Below are 21,467 nucleotides of genomic sequence, written 5' to 3' on the forward strand. Positions count from 1 at the left end.
GATTTCCTTGAGACAAGAGTCTTGGATCATTGATTCAGGTGCAACTTCCCACATTTGTGTCACTAGGACCTTTTACTTATTTAAGACAATTATCAAATAGTGTCTGTTACTTTATCTATAAACAAAATATTTGTGTTCATGCTATAGGGACAATTAATAGCAGTACATTTCTTAATATTGATTAAAACTTGTCCCTGAGAATCAAGCTTTAGAGTCACAAGTAGCAATAACATTGTCATCAATATTCAATATAACGTCGATTACTAGCTCATGTGAGCTTTACTATTAGCAGCTACGTTTAAATGAGTTTGAGGCTGAATCATAGGATTTTCTTTTTTCCTAAGTCAAAAAATTGAAGTTCAAAAAATTCTGAATGATTTTTTTTTTTTTTTTTTTTACAATTGCCCTAGTGGGAGTATATCTTATCCAGTACACAATCCTTAGAAATAAAATCAACTTTAACCTGTCTGCACATTAGGATTCAAAAGAAAGATAGCCTTTCAATGATTTGATACATATTGGATTTTTTAAATCAGATACAACAGAAAATCATTCTCATTTCATTGAATTCAATGAAAAAATAAAATGGTAGTATACAATATACAAACTTTGAATTACAAAGGGACTTATATACAGCTGAAGTCATAGAACTCAACAACTAACGTACTTAACTAACTAACAGAAGCTAAACTAACTTATAACAAATTTCTAAAACGATCTAACAATATTTTAACCTTGGTTCTAATCGACTGTATTCTAGAATGTACAGTTTTGAAGATGCAAAATGAGATGTGAAAGTTCCCAAATGTAATCACTTGGTTCCAAAACAAGGCAATGTTGCAGAAACCAATTCAAATTTTCCATTTTCAACATCTAAGTTAGGATCAACAATGATCTCAAATTTCAGAGGACTGTTCTTTCCTTGCTTCAGCAACAATTTTAGAAAAATTAACCAGACATGATAAAAGTTGAATGGTTTAGTACAAAGATGCTTTCCCTCCAATTCCAAGCTCTTACCCTCCTCTAATGAACTGGCACTCGGAAATCCTTCCCGAGAAAGTCTCAGGTCATTAGAAAGTCTTACATTACAATCTTTATCCTTGCATTTACTTTTTAGATCTGGATTTTGGTTAAGCATTTGTTCTCTATAGCTCGGATAGACCTTTTCAGCCTTCATGTTCCCAAACAAGATTTCTGCTGCCCTGTTCTTGACGAGAACCGGCATAAAATATGATTCGTCCCACACATATAACTGCCAAAATTTGCATCAACAAACGAAGGGATTAGTTAAGCATGTTCAAGATTCCAATTTTAAAAGAATATCACAGTTAAAAATCAGATGCATAAAAATACTTAATTCCTAACTTATGACACGAAAAGAGAGACCACATATTCATATTATCTTACACTTGAGATATCTAAGATACTTTAAAGTGGCATAATGCATAGCAATTGATCAATTTGGCTATGGATAAATTATTTATTTCATTTATCAAAATGATTGACTATAGGCACGTGGAATTAACATCAAGAAGCTATCTTTCTAATTTAATGTGACTATAATAAATGCAGCCCACAAATAAACCTCAAGTCAAATAATGTTAGAATATGATCACATTCACAGTTAGGAGAAGCTAGTATTTACCATGAAAGGTCTATATATTGAGCATACTGCATGGAGGCGGGTTGAACTTTTCGAACAAACTAGTGGAAAAGCATTTTGCTCAGATCTGAAAAGGGGAAAGAATTATCACTGATCATAATGGAAGGCATGACAAGGCTTAAGTTACAATTATAATCAAAAGTTATACTCTGAAACTAAGGGTGAACCACATAGCTGGCAGCCAGTGCACAAGAGATCTTCCTCAAATTTGGAACATCTACTTAGGAAAATCTTCTCTTTCACAGTATCACCAGGAGTGCTGGCATTACGTAACGGAACAATTTCACATATTGATGCAAGGACAGTAGTCTTGCACGATGTTGTTAGCTGCGAGATCTCCATAAGTGAACAGCACTCCGTAGGCTCTCTCTCTTCAAAAACAGTCCAGTTTCTAGGAAGGTACTCTATTTGCTGTATACATTACATAGATTCATTAGTCTATCTAAAACATGCAGTACATGAAAAAGCATACTATTGAACAGAGTAGTGTCTGTAAGTGAAGCAAATCAGCTTATTGGTGAATACCAACTAACCAGATAGGTACAGGGATGTTAACATATTACATTAAAATGAAAGAATTTGCTAGCTTACACAATCGGGCACACAAGGTAACTAACATTTCAAAACAACAAACGTACACAAGGACACAACCCCACTCCTCAAATTTAGACAAGGTTGGCAAGTATACCAACTTGAAACTTGTACTCATTTCATCTCTTTTAAATACACCTATGCTATCGTGTTAATCTTCAAACAACAAAGGTCCTAACTTCCTCTAAACTGTATAATAATGTATGATAAAGGCAGCTTATAACAACATCAATCTTAAAGCATATCAGCAGCCATTAGATGTAGTGTGTGAAGTGTTAATGTTAATTTTTTCGAACTCCCAAGATATCTTCACAGTTTTCTTTTAGTCTGAGATGCTCTTTGATGCAGTGTGGAACTCAGTAAGTTGACTTCCTAGCCGGTTGAATCCCTCATCATTGCACTAGTGAAAAGTGTACTTGCAAAGACACTATAATGTCTAACTGAGATAAGGCTATTTTGCAAGGTTTTTAGTAAAAGGAGTAAAGTGGTAAGGGGTTTACTCCTTATTTATATAGTATTGAAAGTCCGACAGATACTAGTTTAGTTGAGTGATTTGATTGGCTGATCATATCAGCCTGACTTCTCGCAGTCAACTACGGGTGGCACAGATCAGCTAAGATCAAGGAGTGTTGCCGGCTTATGCTGTTAAGATTGTCAACTTATCGTATATGACTTCATAAACTCCGAAATCAATTTATCATTCTACCCCACAGAAAGTCTATTATATGACTAATAGAAGACTGGGGTCGTCATTGGTCAACAGTGTAACACAGTCAATCCCGCTACACAAGCGCTCTAGACTCTTTAGCTATTTTTGGCTAATGAGTGTCATGTCATAAAATTGTACTTCAGACTTGTTGCTCTCACATTTGCACAAAGTTGAACTCTGGATTAGCCTCAGTACACTCCTCACTCAAAATATTGAGACTGCACTTATCTACGAGTGCTTTCTATTACATATATATTAAACATGTGAGCCTACATATGTAATTAAGTATGTATTATGTACAATTCATTATTCGATATCTAAAGAAACCCATTTTAAAGTAATCCTGTAAGAGTCATGCATACAAAGTTTAGAAGCTCAAACCCCACAATTCCTTCATTTCATTATCCATATTCTTTATGCATCCATATATGTTTCTACTCTCTAATTTTCTTCATTCCTTTGATAAGTTGACATGTAACATAACAAGCTCTATGATGGTTATCACTTATCAGATTTATAGCTTCTCCCTTAAATTTCTAACAATTTCCTCAACAATAAATGAACTACGAGATCCCTCAAGCTCAAGCTCACTTAGCAGCACTTGAGTCACTTGCTTAATGTGCTAGTGAACAATGACAAACACATCACTCCTTCACAAATTTTCACAAAAAAGTTACTAGGAAAATCACCTAAATGCATTCCCTAAACAACAGGCATGACTAGAAATGAACAAGATCAACTTTGATCTTATAAAACAGGAAAATGTCATCAGAGAACAGAAAAATGAATGCACTCATAATCATAATATTATTAGAGTACATTAATAAGGCACACATCTAGATTCAACACAATGTAAACATGGAATAAGATTATCTATTCATTTATTCATATAATACAAGAAACATCTATAAAGGCAGATAGAAAGTGTACTTTAGTAGACTGCAAGTTGGTGTTGCAGATGGTGGGCCGAGACTGACGCACCCACTTTATAACCCTTCTTAGCTTCTCCTTCGTGGTTGTAGCAATACGACAACCCGCTATCAACTCTTCAACATCTGTTCAAAAAGTATATGGTCAATATCATATTTTTATTGTTTCCAAGATTGAAATCACTTCATATCCCTTCTTCAAAGAAAACATATCACTTCAGAAAGAAAGAAAAAACTCAATTCCTTCAAAACCAATATTCTCTCTAATATTAATCTTTTTAATAGAAGTGTTACATTTTGATATTTCCATTAGACTAACACTAGCTTGGATTTACCTCCTTTAGAGCAAGTAACCAAAATCAATTAATGAGAAAATCAACTATCGATATTTTGATACTTACACGATTTGTTATGGACGTGCATGTAAAATCATGTGTTTGAGAATATTTCATTTACTCTCTATCCTTTCCATTAGGCAGGTTCTATGGTCCACCTTAAGATGGACTAGTATCGTGATGACGATCAACTAGTATCGTGAAGACGATCAACAAGACCCTTCAAGTAGAAAATCATAGTCTTCTTCGAAATTACGGTTGAAACGTTGACCTAATCAGTGTTGGTTGGGCAAAAATGAGGGAAAAAACGAATGAGTTCAGCTTTTAGACACGCATATATTTTTTCCTTGTTTTTATCGAACCGACATTTATCAAATCATTGTCTTAATCGGGATGACGAAAAGAACCGTGAACTTCTACTTACGAAAGACGATATCTATCATAATTAGAATTTTAAACAATTTTCAAGTGTTGGTCCAATTTGGACCATCTATAAAAGTGGTTTACCTTAGATTTGTTTTCTTTCTTCTATTTGTTACATAAAGGTATGCGAGTTCTTAAAGGACCCTCTTCATAAATGGTCCATTGTAGACCAATACTCAACTATGCTATTCAAAAATAAAAACTCACAACCCTTCTCATATTTATGGCTAAGATGGCGACTTGATTGATGTTGGTTCAATACGAGCTACATATTTATTATCCGCTATGAAGCACGGACACTCTTTGAATTAGGCATGTCCCGGTATCGGACAAGTGCCATGTCATGTCCATGCCGTGTTTGGTGTCCGTGTACGTATCCAAGCTTCATAGATTATCGGATTATAGGTTATTTTAAGCAAACCGTATTCAATTAAGTCACTATTTCAACCATAAAAATGAGGAGGACCATTAACATCTATGACTATCACTAAGTCGATGCATGTGTCATTTGAGTTTTAAACAATTTTTAAGTACTAGTCCACGGTGGACGGTGGACTACTTATGAAGGTGGTCATAGTACAAAGAATTATAACTAAAAAAGAGTGAACATAGTACAAGAAAATAATACATACCCTTTGAAATAAGCGACTGAATAGGATGAACCAAACAAAGCAAAGAAGACCACTGAACAGTTTTAGCCTCAACCACATCACCATATCTAGTAATCATAAAATCTACCACATTTCAAAACAACAACATTAATCATCATGATCATAACATATTCAAATCAAATTAAAAAAATATTAAAAGAAGAATACTCTGTAACAAAACAACATCTCCTGCTGAAAGCAACGACGCCATTTGAGTCTGCCAAAGAGAAACTCCAAAATACGGCGTGGTTTCATCGCCGACTTGAATGTCTGTTCGTGTGAATTCTCTTCCGGTTTTGGAGGATTTGTGGTGTACGGGGAAGCAACGGTGAACGAAAACGAGAAGTTGAACGAATTCACCAATGTGACGAGAGGCTGTGGAGAGATCTATCAGAGGACCGTACCATCCAAATACTGAACCCATTTTCGAACATTCATTTGGCAGGTTGAGTTTATGACGTGTTGTTTGGGACAAATGAAATGGAGTAGAATAAGGCTGAGTTTGTTTTAGATTGTTAAAAAATATTTTTTTTCGAGGTAATGGTCACTTTGGTCTTGGTCCCCCAATGTATAAAAATTTCAAAATAGTCATTAATTGTTGTGTCCTTGATAATAGAATAATCTCTCAATGCTCAAAATAATTCTTTTTATATAGGGACTAAAATGACAATAAACATGTACTTATAAGAATCGATATGACAATAAGTAACTATATCGTAGGACTAATCCGACAATATTAATGAAACATTTTAACATCGTAGACTATTTTGAGTAACGAAGTGAACAATCAGGGACTATTTTGAAGTTGTGGTACATTGATGGACTATTTTGACTACTCATTACACATTCACGGATCAAAGTGACTATTACCTCTTTTTTTATTATTTTTGTCATTTTTAAGTGTTTGTATAGGATTTTTTTAGCCTCCGTGACAGAAAAAAAGTGTTCTTATAGGATTTCAAAATATTATTTTATCAAAAAATCTATTTTCAATCTAAAACGAGAAGGTGATTTTCCCTTCAGATGTTTAAACTCTAAAAAGAAAGAACTAAAGAACGGCTTTTTCACTTGCAAGATATCTAGTCACTTCAAGGCTGGTTGTCCTAATCTTTCTCTTTAAAATGATAAGTCCAAGAAGGACAACTTCAAAAATAAGGTCAAAAAATGTCTCAAGGCTACATGGGAAGATTTTGATGAGGAATAAGAGAATGATGAAGAAGCAAATCTTGCACTCATGGCAAACATTCTCTAGACCAAACTCAAACTCAGACGGTGACAATGATGATGCGGTATTTGTTGAACTATCACGTGCTAAACTTATACCTACCATTAAAGATTTCCTAAAGAAAATTCAACGTAAAACCATAAAATATAATGTTTTACACAAATATTTTAAAGAACTTCGTGAAATTTTCTTAATAGAAAATGTAAAGCTCACGTAAGTAAGCAAATATGATAGTTTGAACATATCAACCATAATTTACTTTACATGAAACTTTATCCTTAAAAGAGTATTTATATACAAGCATGTGTGATATTTCTACCGTATATTATATTTTTCGATAAAATAGTGAAATGTTAGTAATCAATGAACGCCGTTCTTTGTGTAATAAATAGTGCAATTATAAATTAAGTCACCTTTTAAATTTTTAAAATGAATTGAAAAAGTAAAATGTATGTAAAGGTGAGAAAAACACACAAGAATGGGGAGTTGAATTGTGTTGGTCTTTTCGACGATTTCTTTTTCTAACTATTAAATACAACCTGGATAGAATCCGACTCGAGTACGAATGCAACGGAATACAAAACACAAAAATAAAAGATAAGGAGTTAGAGAGATAGAAGACGGACACAAAACAATTTATACCGGTTCCTCCAACAACACAAGGGATTTCATGTAATCACTCGATTACAATTTGCTCAAGGACACGCCAAAAGACTTCTCTTGCCAAGCTGAGTTATGTTCACGGGGACCTCAACACATTGCTCTAATCGTGCAACCAAAAAGAAAGCATTCCTTGACCAAGATGTGAAATCTAGAGTCCAGAATGGACATTTAACAGACTAAAAAAATCTAAAATCACAAATGAAGATTCAAAAAAATAAGGGTTAAATATGTTTTTAGTCCCTATAAATATTTCAACTTTTCGTTTTAATCCCTCTAAAATTTTCCTTCGACTTTTAGTCCCTATAAAATTTTCAATCACTACTTTTGGTCCCTATTTTAAATCTAATTTTTGTATTTTTTTTTTAATGAAATTGTGCAGAAATGTGTAAAATATTCTAAAAAAATTTCCTAAAAAAAAATTATAATTTTTTAACAAAACACAAATTAAATATGAATTTTTAACCATAAAAAATATAAAAATTCATATTAAATTCATGTTTTGTTAAAAAATTCTGAATTTTTTTTTGGAGTGATTCTTATAATATTTTGAATTTTTCTGGAAAATTTTATTAAATAATATGAATTCTACATATGAGTTTACTTTAAAAGAGGGACCAAAAGTGAAGGTTGAAAATTTTATAGGGACTAAAAGTTGAAAGAAAATTTTTGAGGGACTAAAACAAAAAGTTGACATATTTATAGGGACCAAAAACATATTTAACCCAAAAAAGAAGAATAACAATGAGACAACAACATCAACAATAAAAAATATAAATAAAAATACTACAGCAATTGCCATGATAGATTATTCCATTTCATAAACTGAAATATAAATATGTCTTAGAAAACCAAATTTAAAGTACATAGTGGCCACCCAAAATCAAAAACATCATTGGGTCGCAGTCAAACCAAAACCAGAAAGTATGAAATGGTTTCAGCCTCTATAGAAGAACCAAAATACGTGCATGTATTAAGTAGATGGAAGGGGCCAACAAAAACAAGCCCCAATTCCAGTAAAGGAGATTCTGTTAGTAATAGGCACAAATGCCAAACCAATAACAGAAATCCTTAACCTTCTTGTTCATAAAGCAATAGCAAATTTAGGCTATGAAAGTTTCCCACCTATGTCTGTCACTATACACTATTCTACAATGGAGCAAGTCCATTCTATTTAAGAGAGTCTGACAGATTCACCACATTGAATATATAGTACCAAACACGATCCACCACTTTACAACAACCAACTTACCCAAAATAAGAGGTCATGTACAGCCTCACTCCAAAATCAAGAGGCCCGTCATCACCACCAACAGCATGAAGTGCTACTGGAATGGTTGAAAGAAGATGCACAGTGAGTGGAAAAAATGAAGGCTCAATTTCAGTCTGTGAGGTTTCAGATGTTGAATCAGGATGTTTGTCCGTATCAGATACAAAAGCATCCACTTCAATTGCATTATTTTGATTAGAATTATCCATTGTAACTATCAGATCATATGGACATGCTAGCAACACAGATTCTGACAATGCCCTCCAGTTGCCCCTCCTATATGCACGCTTATTAGGAGACATGCTAAGCACCAATGTGGATGTTGCATCAAGCCACTCTGCAGTCAAACCTTCAACTTCATCATAATATATGCGTTTCTCAACCTGATTAAGAAACAGACAATAACCATAAAAAATTGAATGAAGCATTTGTAACAGAAAAGCACGATATGCAAAATAAACTAAATTATGCAAAAACGTGTATATGATTGTATGTTTTAGTTAATGAAGCACATAATTAAATTCAGAATCCTGAAGCACATAATTAAATTCAGAATCAGCAAATTCTAAGTCTGGTTTCTCAAAGATGCAAATCACCTCTTTTTTATTTTTACAAACGAAAACGGAAACTAGAATACATCTAATCAGAATGAATGTTCCTACAACTAATGAACTCTTCATGGATACGAACCTATGCTTCTTTGTATGCCAATAGTGAAATGAAAATAAAATAATTATATGATGGTATAAAAATGAATAAATTACAAAATGATAGTATTTAACGAATTTACACAATAATAAACTCTAAAAATTGTAATTACTGACTACTACTAGGAAAAATGTTATATATGAGACAACCGTAAATACTAGTGTGCAACAGTATGCACATTTCTTATTCCAAAAATATTCATATAAAAAAAAACAATTATTGAACAGTTACTTACAGCTAGCTTTTGAATATAAATTGACATGAACTTTGGGCCTAGTCCTAATACTCTTGCTTCTGATAATATGACCTGCAAAATAGATGAGCTTATTTTAAGCAAAGAAATGTATAGCCAACCCTAGGACTACAACATGATAAGAACAAAAATTTATCCATCACCTATGAAAATGCTGTAAATGTAACAAAAACTACTTCATTCACCAAGAACGAATTAGTGTATCAAATAGTTGCAGATCACAATAGAAGATAACCATAATAGATGAGGATCTTAAAGATAGTCAGCTATAAAAAAATTATATTCATAATTGAGTGGACAATGGGTTTAGACCCCTTCGATTAGTCGGTCCTTGGGCCAGATACCGAGTTTTCAAACAAAAAAAATCCATATTGACATTAGATGGTTGAGCAGATTATGTGCATATAAAATCAAAATAGGACATCAAATCCAGACCGAACACAAATTTTAAGCATGCTCACATTTTACAAGAACAAAAATAAAGGTAAAATTTGCAGAAACTTCAAAAAGATAAATCATGTATTAGAGGAAAAAGGCAAACACAGCAAGAATGTGTTTAATGATTACAAAATCATTAAATTAAAATCAATAATATAAAACCATTGTTTTCAACTGTAATCAGTTACACCAATTATAGAAGTTAATTTTTACCAAAAACTAAATAATATAAATACATCATGAAAGAAGGACGCAAATTAAAATAATGATCATTAAAGCTGTACCTTCTTCTGCTTCAGGAGAAACCACATGTAAACTCTCTCACAGGAATCCTCAACAATTTTACTAGCTAGCTTTCTATCATTGCAATGAGCAGCAATATCTGCAAGTATTTCAGCGCTTGGAACCCTATGCTTCAAAGCTGCAGCCATTAAAGCCTCCCTACATTCAACAGATTCTGCAGCTTTTTTATCAAAGTTGATGCCTGTGAAAAATCTTTTTTCACTCCCACTTTCTTTCCAACCTGCTTCAAATATATTTCCTCAGCTTCTATCGTAGCTAGTAGCGTCCGATGAACAACAATATCTGCATACCGACGTAAAGGTGATGTAAAATGAGTGTATAAAGGGACAGCCAGTGCATAATGACCCCATTCATGTTCATTATCCTTAAAATCACCACTACAGAAGTAAGACGCCGACTGCATTGGTCTTGCAGCATAGGAAATAAGTATATCATAAAGCACAGGGTCATCCTTGAGCTTTTCCTTCATCTGCTCTAAGGACCAACGGATATGACCAGATGAAGAAGTGTCCAAATTTAAACCATGCTTCTGACAAAAAGCTGTAAACTCTCTCAGCTTCCGCACATTAGGTTCAGGATGTCTCCTCAATAGTGCAACATCAGGATATGCTCTACAAATAATTTCAGCTGCTGTTGTATTGGCCAAAAGCATATACTCCTCAATAAGAAGGTCTGATTTTTTCTGTTCAGAAAATGTACTATTATAAGGGATGCCATTCTCATCAAACAGGATAACAATTTTGGGGTTATCAAACCGTAGAGCCCCTCCAGCAAACCTCTTGTGTTTCAAAACATTTGAAATTTCATAGAGACTCTTCAAAGAAGTAATAACATCAGGCCAACCAAAACGGCCATGTAATTTAGGATAGCCATCTTCATGAAAGCTTGAACTCTCAAAATTAAAAGCTCCATCAATTATGTCTTGTGCATGTTCATATGAAAGCTTACAGCAAGATTGAATAACAGTAAGACCAATCCAACGGTCTACAACATCCCCAGCAGGATTTACATCCAGAAGCATGGAAAATGCTAGTCGATCCACTCCAGGATTAAGTGATCCAATATTTTCTGAGAATAATGCAGGCAACATTGGTAACTTCTTTTGCAATAGATAAACACTTGTTGACCTAAACTGGGCTTCAATATCTAAAGCTGTGTCCGGTAGAACAAAGTATGATACATCCGCAATATGGATGCCTACTCTATAATTTCCATTAGGCAGCTTCTCAATTGACAGTGCATCATCCAAATCAGTTGCAGTTGAAGGATCAATAGAAAAAATGCACAAATTTCTAAGGTCAGTTCGACTTTGCAATTCCTTCAATGGTAACTCCGAAGGACCATGCGGCAGGCAGGACAGAGCTTCAGCTGAAAATTCAGACAAACAGATTGCATTCTTAAACAAAATAGCATCTAGGTTCGGCTGAATTTCACTGCCTCGCCCAAAGCTGTGCAAGATATGGCCCTCAGGAAAAGGACTTTCTTCAAACCAATCAACAATTTGTGCAGCTACCAGATCCTTCTCAATTGCAGCATCACCCCTTTTCAGCTTTCTCTTAATGCTCTCTGGTAAATCTCTAACAAGAAGCATTATATTAGGAAACTTTGGATCAATTGGTGTCAGTTGGATATATTCATGCTCAGACACTGAATTCTTATTCTTCGTGGGATCTTTCTTGTTTATTTCCGTGGATAAAACCCATTGCTTCACATTAAGATGACCAACTAAACACTCTCGACGTGGAGACCTCTCAATAACAGCAACCACCCTGCCAGTTGGTCTTTTGGAAGGGAAAGAATTAACCAACAAACACATCTTCTCCACAGCATTCATAACTTCACTCTGTCCACTACCAGAATTAATCTTTATGGAAGCTGGTGAATCACAGTGAGGTCCATCATTGTTATCACGGCCGGTTAGTCCAATTAAACTTAAATGGTTAGGTGAACCCTGTGTAGTATTATTCTCATAAATGTATCTTTTTTCAGGAAATGGATAACTTCTATAAGGGGAGGAGTTGTCAATAGATTCTTCCTTGTTTTGACCAAGACAGCTTCTGTAATTAGAATACTCGTGATCAGCATCTACCTTTTCTATTCCTTCACAATTGTTATCTCCCACTATATTGTCTTCCACGAGAAGGTTACAACCTTCTAGTACTGCATTATTGTTGTTAGCCACATTTGGTCCTTTCATTTTTGTCCACAATGGCAAAGGATCAATCTTAATTGCAACAATATCGCCTTCCACCTGCACAGAACATTCATCGTACATCCATCAGCTATATACAAGCCACAACGGTACATTACAGTTATGCAGTATCAGCTATGGAAGAAGCACTGCTGCCCCGTCTAAAATCCATACCAATGAGAAATTGAAAAAGTTTCATTGAAAAAAAAAAGAAAAAAATAAACGGCGAAGTCATTGCACACTACTTCTAAAAAAAATAATTATTGCGATAGTTCTCAAAAAAATAATTCCAAACCATACAAAGAAAAAAATACACATTGCATAAACAAGAGATGAGCACAACCCAGCATATGGTACAATAATTAAATCTGAACAATTCTGACCCTAAAACAAAAAAAATAACTGACACAAGCAGAAATCCAGAGACTAAGATAACCAGGCAAATGGTAGGTTGATAACTACATTTTAACGGTCATAAATGCATAAAATTCATCAACCTTACATAATTAACGGACATGAAACTAACATGCAAATGCACTTGACAGAGGCCAGATATTTTTTTTTAATGATTTGTATGATACGTGATAACTTGAAAACAAAAAACGCAGTTCCACTGCTAAAATCAACAGATATCAAAAGTAGAAGACTATGTCCAGACTTACAGATCTATTCTGGGCTGGAGCCCCACAAATGAGAATATCTGTTGATACTCCATCAATGCTGCAGTAGGCCTACATGTACATATACAGAAAAAAAATTAATCACCATAGTAATACATTTATGAACTGTGTCTTAAATTTACGTATCACCACCCACAGAAACCCAAAAACAAAAATAACCATCAGATAGATGTCAGTTACCTCAGTTCTGTTGTGAGCATTCACACGAAAGGTAGCTTTGAAAACATCACCCCTCTGCAAATCAAAAGAAATTAACCAAACGTCAACCTAAAATAGTCGAAAATTCATATTGTTCATACATTTGCATTCGCGTGTATGCAAAATTAGAACATTACGAACCTCCAATGCCTTCTCAACAGCTTCAACGGACCAATGTGGACTAAAATAATTTCTTTGGCTAGAAAGACCGAATTTACTGTAACGAGCCGAGTCTTTCTTTTCATTAGTTCCCGATGACTCCAAGCAACCAACGGGCTCTGGCGAATTTTGTAAAACCATTGTCCTTAAATCTAATTGCATCTTCTGCATTTCAGCAAGTGCCACCGGACCATTATACGGAATAAGAGGGATCGAAATCGGGTCATCACTTGGTGCCACTGAATTGCTAACAGATCCAGATGGTTGAACAGATGTTCCATTTTTCCCCGAGCATTCAGGAGAGACGCCAATTGCTTCGTTTACTTCAGATGCTTAACCAGCAAGAAAACAAAACAATGAGGATCAGTGAAGAGAAAAATTGAACAGCAACGTTCTCATCGTTCATTGCATAAATAGAAAAAAGATCAATATTTTTCCACTATTGCATAAATATTTCTTTACTTTCATCTTTAAACAGATTCACATGAATAAATTACTCCATGTTTAACAGACACGGACACCTAACACGACACACATGACACATCCAAACCAGTAATAATCGGAGAAAATTAATTATTCTGTCTGATACTAACACGTGTCAGACACCAGAAACGCCTTTATCAGAGTGTAAGTGTGTCGGACACATGTGTATCCGACACATGGACTAATACCTGATGAAGGAGGATTTTGTTTGCTACGACGAGATCGGCGCTTCTTTTTCTTGTCTTTTTCAACCTCATCAAACCTTTCACCAACCATCGATCCTTCAACCGTAGTTGATTTCATAATTCTCAGAAAGAACAAGAAATTAAGAAACGTAAAAACTAGGTTAGAAAAAAAAACTGGTATCTTCCGATTTATAGATAAAAAAAAGTAGTAATTCGGAAGAACCAGGTAACGAAAGATAGAAAAGAAAAGTGTGAAACAAAATTTGTATTAATATATAAGAAAAATAAAAAGAAGAGAGAAAGAGAGGGTTTAAGAAATAGAGAGAGTGGAAGAAATCGAGGGAGGTGGGTATGGTATGATGAGGTCGAAAATGACGTTATGATTTTGGTCGGCGGAGGGGGACAATGGGCGCCGACTATGCTTTCATTTCTTTCTCTTTCCTTTTTTCTTTGTAAAATCTTTTCTACTTCTTTCTTTTACTTTTATTTTGTGTGTCTTTCCCACTTCCTACTCCACTTCGACCTCACACCTTTTTTTTCTTCTCTTTTTCGGTGCTTTCCTATTATTTAATTGGTTATTTCTTTCTAAAATATTCCTTTCTTCATTTTATTTTAGTAAAAAAACTAGTATAGTTACTGTGCTAAGCACGGGAAATAAAAAACTTTTTTAATCAAATGTATAGATTTTATATTATGTTATTTTAAAGTTATATGTGTGGTTATAATTTAAATTTGATATGAAAAAAATACATCTTAATTTTGTATATATTTTGAAATATCTAAACATTGCATATAACGATTAAAGTATTTGGATTACACCTTATATACAAAATATAAGAAAATTAAGATGATATTTTTTCCATATCAAATTTAAATTATAACCACACTTATAACTTTAAGATAACAAAATCTATACAATTAATCAAAAATGTTTTATTTCCGTGCTTGGCACGGTATAAAATCTATACATTTGATCAAAAATGTTTTATTTCCCGTGCTTGGCACGGGTCACTATACTAGTTCCTAAAAAAAAAAAAAGAATATAAGTTGAAAAAAGGCGACCACAAAGAGAGAGGAGACCATAAGTTTAGTTTTTATTAATCAAAAACATTCATTAAAAAATAAATGATGTGACAGAATACTATTGGACGACTTTGTAAAGTGGTTTACACGGTCAGTGCACCTTAATTGAACTCTGTTTTACTTTTAACCATTTGATTCTTAGGAAAAGAAACTATAATCATCCGGAGTTAAGTAAGAAACGAGTTCTCAAACAATTCGTTTTAGTGGGAGCTTATTAACCACTCGAGTTTAATCACACTTTGTTTAACCGTAAAAAAAAAAATTACTTTGTTTAATTAAACACTTCTTTGAATACTCAAGAGTGTTTAGATGAGATGACTCAACACGTGTCTATTCTAGCTTAACAAAGATCTCAAGTTCAAATTCGGTCTTGGACATGCCGAAACGTTAAAACTCTTTGTCGCTCACTTAGGTCTGCAAAGTTTGAGGGATTAGTCTCTGCAAGTTGCAAGATGTGCAAAAAAAAAAAAAACTCTTATTTGAATAATAAAATTTTCATATTATTAGGAGTTTAATTAGTTTTCTCCTTCGGTGTATAGTTATTTTACACACATACACATCATTTAATGAATGTGACAACTCCCGTATTTTCATATTTATTAGTTGATATAGAAATACATTATTGGATGCATTTTTTATGTAGGCTAAACTGCATTTTTCCACCCCTAACTTTCAAAAAGTTGCGATTTTGGCCCCCTATGAACAAAAACTACAATTTTGGCCCCTTAAAATTTAGCTCTTTTGCAACATTGATCTTTTGGCCAATTTTGACCAAGTCAACGGCGATTTGTCACCTCATTAAACGCGTTGGCAAAGCCAAGTGTTTATATCCTAGTTTTCATTTTTTATTTTTAAAGTCAAGCCCGAAATTACTTAAATTAAAAAAATAAAAAAATAGGGAAAAAACTCATTTCGGATTCAATAATCCGAAAACCCCAAAGACATTTTCGGAACAAAACACACGATTTGTCGCCCGTTAGCGGCAATTTTGGGTTTAGACGTTTGTTTTAGTTCTTTGTTTACACCTTATTTTTTGTTTTGAGAGGATTTTAGTATTCCATTGTACTAGCGGGATCTTGTTAGATTTGTCCGCGAGCTTTTGTGTTCCGTACATGTACAATCTCGACGAGTATAATATTTGCCGTTTCAAGAAAAAAAATCCATTTATTTACTTTTTTTTAATCAAATTCTGTTTTTTATTATTTTTAATTAAAATAAACACCGAGGAACTTTTTACTCGGAGTGTTTTAGTGTTTTAAATTTTAAATATTTGGCGCTTTTTTAATTTGATATTCAAATATTGCCGCTTAATTATGAATTAAAAAATTAAAAAATAACATACATTCCGAGTACAAGATCCTCGGAAACGCTAGTTATTTTGTGTTTGTCAAATCAATATTCCGAGGACATTTGTTCCTCGGAAACCCGGATTGCAACCAATGATTTTCCGAGGACCCATTTTCCTCGGAATAAAGCGACATTCCGAGGAGAAACAGACATTTTCCTAGGAGTTATGGGACTCGAAATTCCAATGATTTCTTGTAGTGCATGAGAAATGAATGTGGTGAGAAAAGTAAAACCCTTAACTTAGAAACGAGAGTTTGCTAGTACAACATGAGCAGCAAAATTGAGGGGACATTTTTTATGTCAATGGCAAACCAAATTGAGAGGAATTTTATTCTTATTAACCAAATCAAATAAATGAATAATTGAATTGATAAACTTGGTGTCCCACGACAATAAAGCTTGAAAATAAAAACTCAGTTCTTCTTTGTGTGAATAAAGGTTGGCAATAAACTTTGTGACAAACAATATTAAACTAAACAAATGAACCAAGCTTCCAATAATGTGATTGAAACAGATTGGAGGAATTGATGACAACATGCATAAATGTCGTAACCAACAACATTGCAAAAATATTGAAAAACAGTTAAAAGTGATCGTCAAGTAAAATGTAAATCATACGCCTCGGTATTTTCTACCGCCAATTAATTGAAGAGAAAATTCCGAGAAGCGTAAATCACAAGAAGACATGATAAATTCATTCATCTTCGCCATTGGGGTTAGTTAATACCAAAGACATTTCTCTTCATCTTTTGAACAGCTTTGTGTTTGATTTGTAAAGATTTTGAATAAGTCTTGGAATTCAATGCTTTAGCAATTAGTTCTCCTAATGGAGTATTCGAATCATCCCCGCTGCGCTTTGATGTAGTTGATTTCTTTTTACTAGGGCCTGCTCGTGAAAATAATTGAGGAGAGGATTGAGCAACATTGTCCTCTTTAGGTACTTGGATATCTTTCACATGACTATATGTAGCTTCTGGTTGCACTTCAAATTTACTTTCCTTTACGATTAGGTCAGATTCTGGTGCCGCAATTCCATGAGATATGTCGACATTATCCGAGTGTGCCTGTCATAAAGCATACTTATGATAAGTTATCAAAGGGTAACCAGGTTTCAAGAACATGAAGCAAAACATATATTTAAACTTTATGAATGATATTATTGTATACACACCACAACTTGATGAATGGTTTAAATTACCTCCCTCTTGTTACTTTTACCAACTTTTTCACCAATTATCACTAAATCCTTATAGTCATCACACCTGTCAATATGCAAAATGGCCTGCAAATGTAAAATACATTCTTCATATAATATAAGACCACTTGAAACTTCTTTCAGAATAATTGAAAATTCAGAAACACTTGTAAGCGTAGACAAACTAAAAAGGCTGGTTTAGATAAAGAAATTTGCAGTGATTGTGCATCTTTCAGAATAAACAAAAAAGCAGAATACTTCTTTGGTAAGATCATCTATTTTATATTGTATTTTTGTCTATGCACCCCACTTGCTTTAAATATACATACTACAAGTAAGTTTTCTATTGGTATTTCAATTAAATAAATAAATTAATAAATTGGACACATGATTAAAATTCAGCTTGTAGTTTCTACAGAAATCAGAGCTTTGTAAAAAAAAAGGAGTCCCAAAGGAATCTCCATTAACAAATTTCCACAAACCTAAACAAACGTGACAAGTAATGAGAAGTTGCTTAGGGCTGCTACTCTTACAAAAAAAAATTCTTTCAAAGAAGTGATTTTCACTACGGTAAACAACATAAAATAGATTTTGCTTTTTAAAATATTTCTAAAACTAATCAATTCTCCTATTACATAATCCATGGAAATAGTTTATAAACAACAAGTGCTTTTGTGCATTTATGCTATAAGCTACAAATTAAAATGTTTATCCAAACAGGACATATGTTACCCCAAAATCCTTAAATTCCATCATCCCAACCGACCTAAATAAAGTATTTTTTTTTTTTTCAGAAACTGAGTACGGACACAAAGACCAACTAATCCGAGAGATCAATCCCACCGTTCGGTAGTAAGGGGAATTTTTGGCACTCATTGTATTCAAACTTGAGGCTTGGAGATTTCATACCGGTGAACTTTTATTTTATTTTAAACCCTAAATTATAAGGTAACAAAACAACTTTCTAAGCATACAAATTATAGCAAGAGAATCACTTATAGCAGTTAATTCATAATGAAATTGAAGAACAGTGAAAGAAAAACGCAAAAGCAATGAAAATAGAAGCATGCATCAAATTCATAATGAAATTGAAGAACAGTGAAAGAAAAACGCAAAAGCAATGAAAATAGAAGCATGCATCAATACACGTTTATGTTTTTTGAAGGGATGAATCTCAACGATGTCATTTTCATCCATCTGAAACTGTTGCTATCACCGTTCTTCTCAAAGTCTCTTGATTAGGGTTTCATTTGAAAAAGAAAAAAAACCTATCAAAACACGATCTGAATCTCGACTTGTATTTATAAATTGAAAAAAGGCGACCAGAAAGACAAGAAGGAGACCGCAAAGCCTCTGGGAATCTTGAGACCTTCAAAATTAAATTTATTATGGATATTTAAAAGTGAATTTTACACTCCAAATTATAAAATTAATTACAAAATATTTATATTTAATTATCATTGACATTTAAATTATAAAAAACATTTTTTTTAAATGGTGATTCAAAATAGTATATATTATAAAAGGGTTAGGATCAAATGACACCAAGGTGTCAAACTAAATATGACACCAAATCTTATTCATTCAATTTATTTAATCCAAAGGCTTAAAACAATCACTAGAACAATTAAAGTGATCAAATATTTCTTGATTTGTCTTGCTATATCTTTCCTTTAATAGTTTATTTTGCACTCAAGTTTGAATTTATTTTCTTATGTATGCCCTTCATTTCAATTTCAAAAAACTTATGTTCTCTTCCGTCCATCACTTATGGATTTCTTGTCAATTTTTTTGTATCGTATGATTTTCTCAATTCTGTATAGTTGTAAAGGTCTGAAACTTAGTCCACTTTTTATGTGAATGCAAACCGACGGATAGTAATAGTTCACGAAAAAAATTTCAACAAATTTATCCGAAAAAAACTTTCGTTATTCAAAAAGAACATTTGCATTGTTGCAAATAAAGTTTGCACAAAATATCAATTTAAAAAAGAGCAATACTATAGTTCACGAAAATTGACATATTTTAGCACGACATTGCACGACTATGTACGTGTCATCACTGAATTTATTTATATTAAATGAATTTATTTATATTAAATTTTAATTAAAATCAAATTTAAAAACTGTAATAGTGTTTTGTGGAATACACAGGTCATGTACATTTGACGACGTCAAGTGTCGTGCCCCTAAGCATTAGTTTTTAAAAAATTAATAAGAGTGGTTTTTTGAGGAAAAAATTAATAAGAGTGGTAGCAATAGAGAAGTGATCTGGAAAGAGAAATACATGAGTATTTTGAAATTGAAATGAAGGGCATACATGAGAAAATATATTCAGAATTGAGTGCAAAATCAACTATTAAAGGAAAGATACAACAAAACAAATCAAGAAATATTTAATCACTTTAATTGTTTTAGTGATTGTTTTAAGCCTTTAGATTAAACAAATTGAATGGATGAGATTTGATGTCATATTTAGTTTGACACCTTAGTGTTATTTGATCCTAAGCCATTATAAATATATTTATATACTTTAAAATAGATTAAAGTGTAGATTTAATTGTTAAGGGAGGGGTTGCAGTTCAAGCATCTCATAGGAAGGGGAGTATAAATTTTACTTTTCAAGGGAGGAGACTGTATATTTTAGAGTAAATTACACTCCCCTCCCCTCAAAGATGCTTGAATTACATCCTCCTCCCCTCTTATGTTAAATTATACACTTTCCTCCTCTCTTATTCAAAACATATTAGAAGATATTTCACTTCCCTCCCTTGAAAGAAGCTTCAATTACATCCCCTCCCCTCTTATGTTAAAATCTATGCTTTAGTCCCTCCATAATTTTTTTTTATTTCTAATAATCTAGCAAAAAAATAATTTAAGAAAAATAACTATGTGGGTGAATATAATTAAATTTTGAATACATATCTTTCTCTATTTTTTTATTCACAATTTCATTAACATATAGTTTTAAACCCTATTATAAAATATGAAACAACCCAAAATAAAATTAAAATGTGTGAAAAATTACTAAATTCGATTAATTATGGTTATTTAAAAGTGAATTGTATACTCTAATTTATAAAATTAAAAACAAAATATTTAAATTTAATTGTCATCGACATTTAGTATATAAAGAAACGAATTTATATTTTTTAAATGGTGATTCAAAATTAATATATATTATAAAAATATTTATTTATGTTAACATAGATTAAAGTGTAATCCATATTTAATTATTAAGGGAGGGGATTGTAATTCAAGCTTCTCTTAAGGGAGGGGAGTGTAATTTACTCTTTTTATTAATCAAAAAAATATTTTAAAAAATAAATTATGTGGCGGAACACTAGTGGACGACTCTATAAATTAAAGTGGTTTCCACTGTCAAAACATCTTAATTAATTTTTTTGTCAACGCTCTGGTTTTAGGGAAAGAGACTCATATAAATTACATTCTTGTAAGTAAATTTGCTCACGTGAATAGCTGAAAGTGAAAAAGCAACCTCAAAATAATGTATTCCCTTTATATATACTAGCGTTCGGACGCGCACTCCATCTTTCCATTTTTTTATTATGCTAACATGTGCATGGGCAGATCTACATGCGAGGTGAGGGTGTGCACCTGCACACACCCGTGGCTCACTACTTCTCTCATAAAGAAATAAAAATATGAAGAAAAGAAGTGAAGTTTGTTTGGCAATTAACATGTTGGAAGAAGAAGTGGAAGGAGTGGAAAATAAGACCGAAAAGAAATAGAGAAGATGAAGGGTGACGACTATATTCTTTAAATAAAT

At 32.9% G+C, this 21,467-nt stretch overlaps 2 protein-coding genes across 2 annotated transcripts; both read right to left on the minus strand.

Annotated features, from left to right (window-relative positions):
• Positions 1–540: 540 nt before the first annotated feature.
• Positions 541–5,824, minus strand: LOC146922467 (uncharacterized). Its single transcript, XM_085715381.1, has 6 exons — positions 5,469–5,824; positions 5,283–5,384; positions 3,894–4,018; positions 1,812–2,074; positions 1,646–1,730; positions 541–1,252 (listed from the first exon to the last, which is right to left on the minus strand). Exons 1-6 carry the CDS (start codon positions 5,722–5,724, stop codon positions 812–814), a joined length of 1,272 nt encoding a protein of 423 aa, XP_085571507.1. The 5' UTR covers positions 5,725–5,824; the 3' UTR covers positions 541–811.
• Positions 5,825–7,980: 2,156 nt separating this feature from the next.
• On the minus strand, positions 7,981–14,507 carry LOC146922468 (Ribonuclease II/R family protein). Its single transcript, XM_085715380.1, is given in 8 exon segments — positions 7,981–8,838; positions 9,399–9,470; positions 10,139–10,359; positions 10,362–12,408; positions 13,011–13,079; positions 13,209–13,262; positions 13,368–13,717; positions 14,057–14,507. Coding segments are annotated over 8 exon segments (3,333 nt in total). The 5' UTR covers positions 14,172–14,507; the 3' UTR covers positions 7,981–8,433.
• Between the last annotated feature and the right edge of the window lie 6,960 nt (positions 14,508–21,467).

The sequence above is a fragment of the Medicago sativa genome, chromosome 5, assembly GCF_051527215.1.
Source record: "Medicago sativa cultivar Bolivia chromosome 5, Bolivia_mono, whole genome shotgun sequence".
In the NCBI taxonomy this organism is placed as follows: Eukaryota; Viridiplantae; Streptophyta; class Magnoliopsida; order Fabales; family Fabaceae; genus Medicago; species Medicago sativa.

Bases quoted from the DNA above. Each gene is read 5' to 3' on its own strand.
- LOC146922467 (XM_085715381.1), bottom strand. From the start codon at position 5,724: ATGGGTTCAGTATTTGGATGGTACGGTCCTCTGATAGATCTCTCCACA. The intron at 4,019-5,282 runs GTATGTATTATT...CTTTTTGAACAG, and splicing joins TCAGTCGCTTATTTCAAAGG to ATGTTGAAGAGTTGATAGCG. The intron at 2,075-3,893 runs GTACACTTTCTA...TAATGTATACAG, and splicing joins CCAACTTGCAGTCTACTAAA to CAAATAGAGTACCTTCCTAG.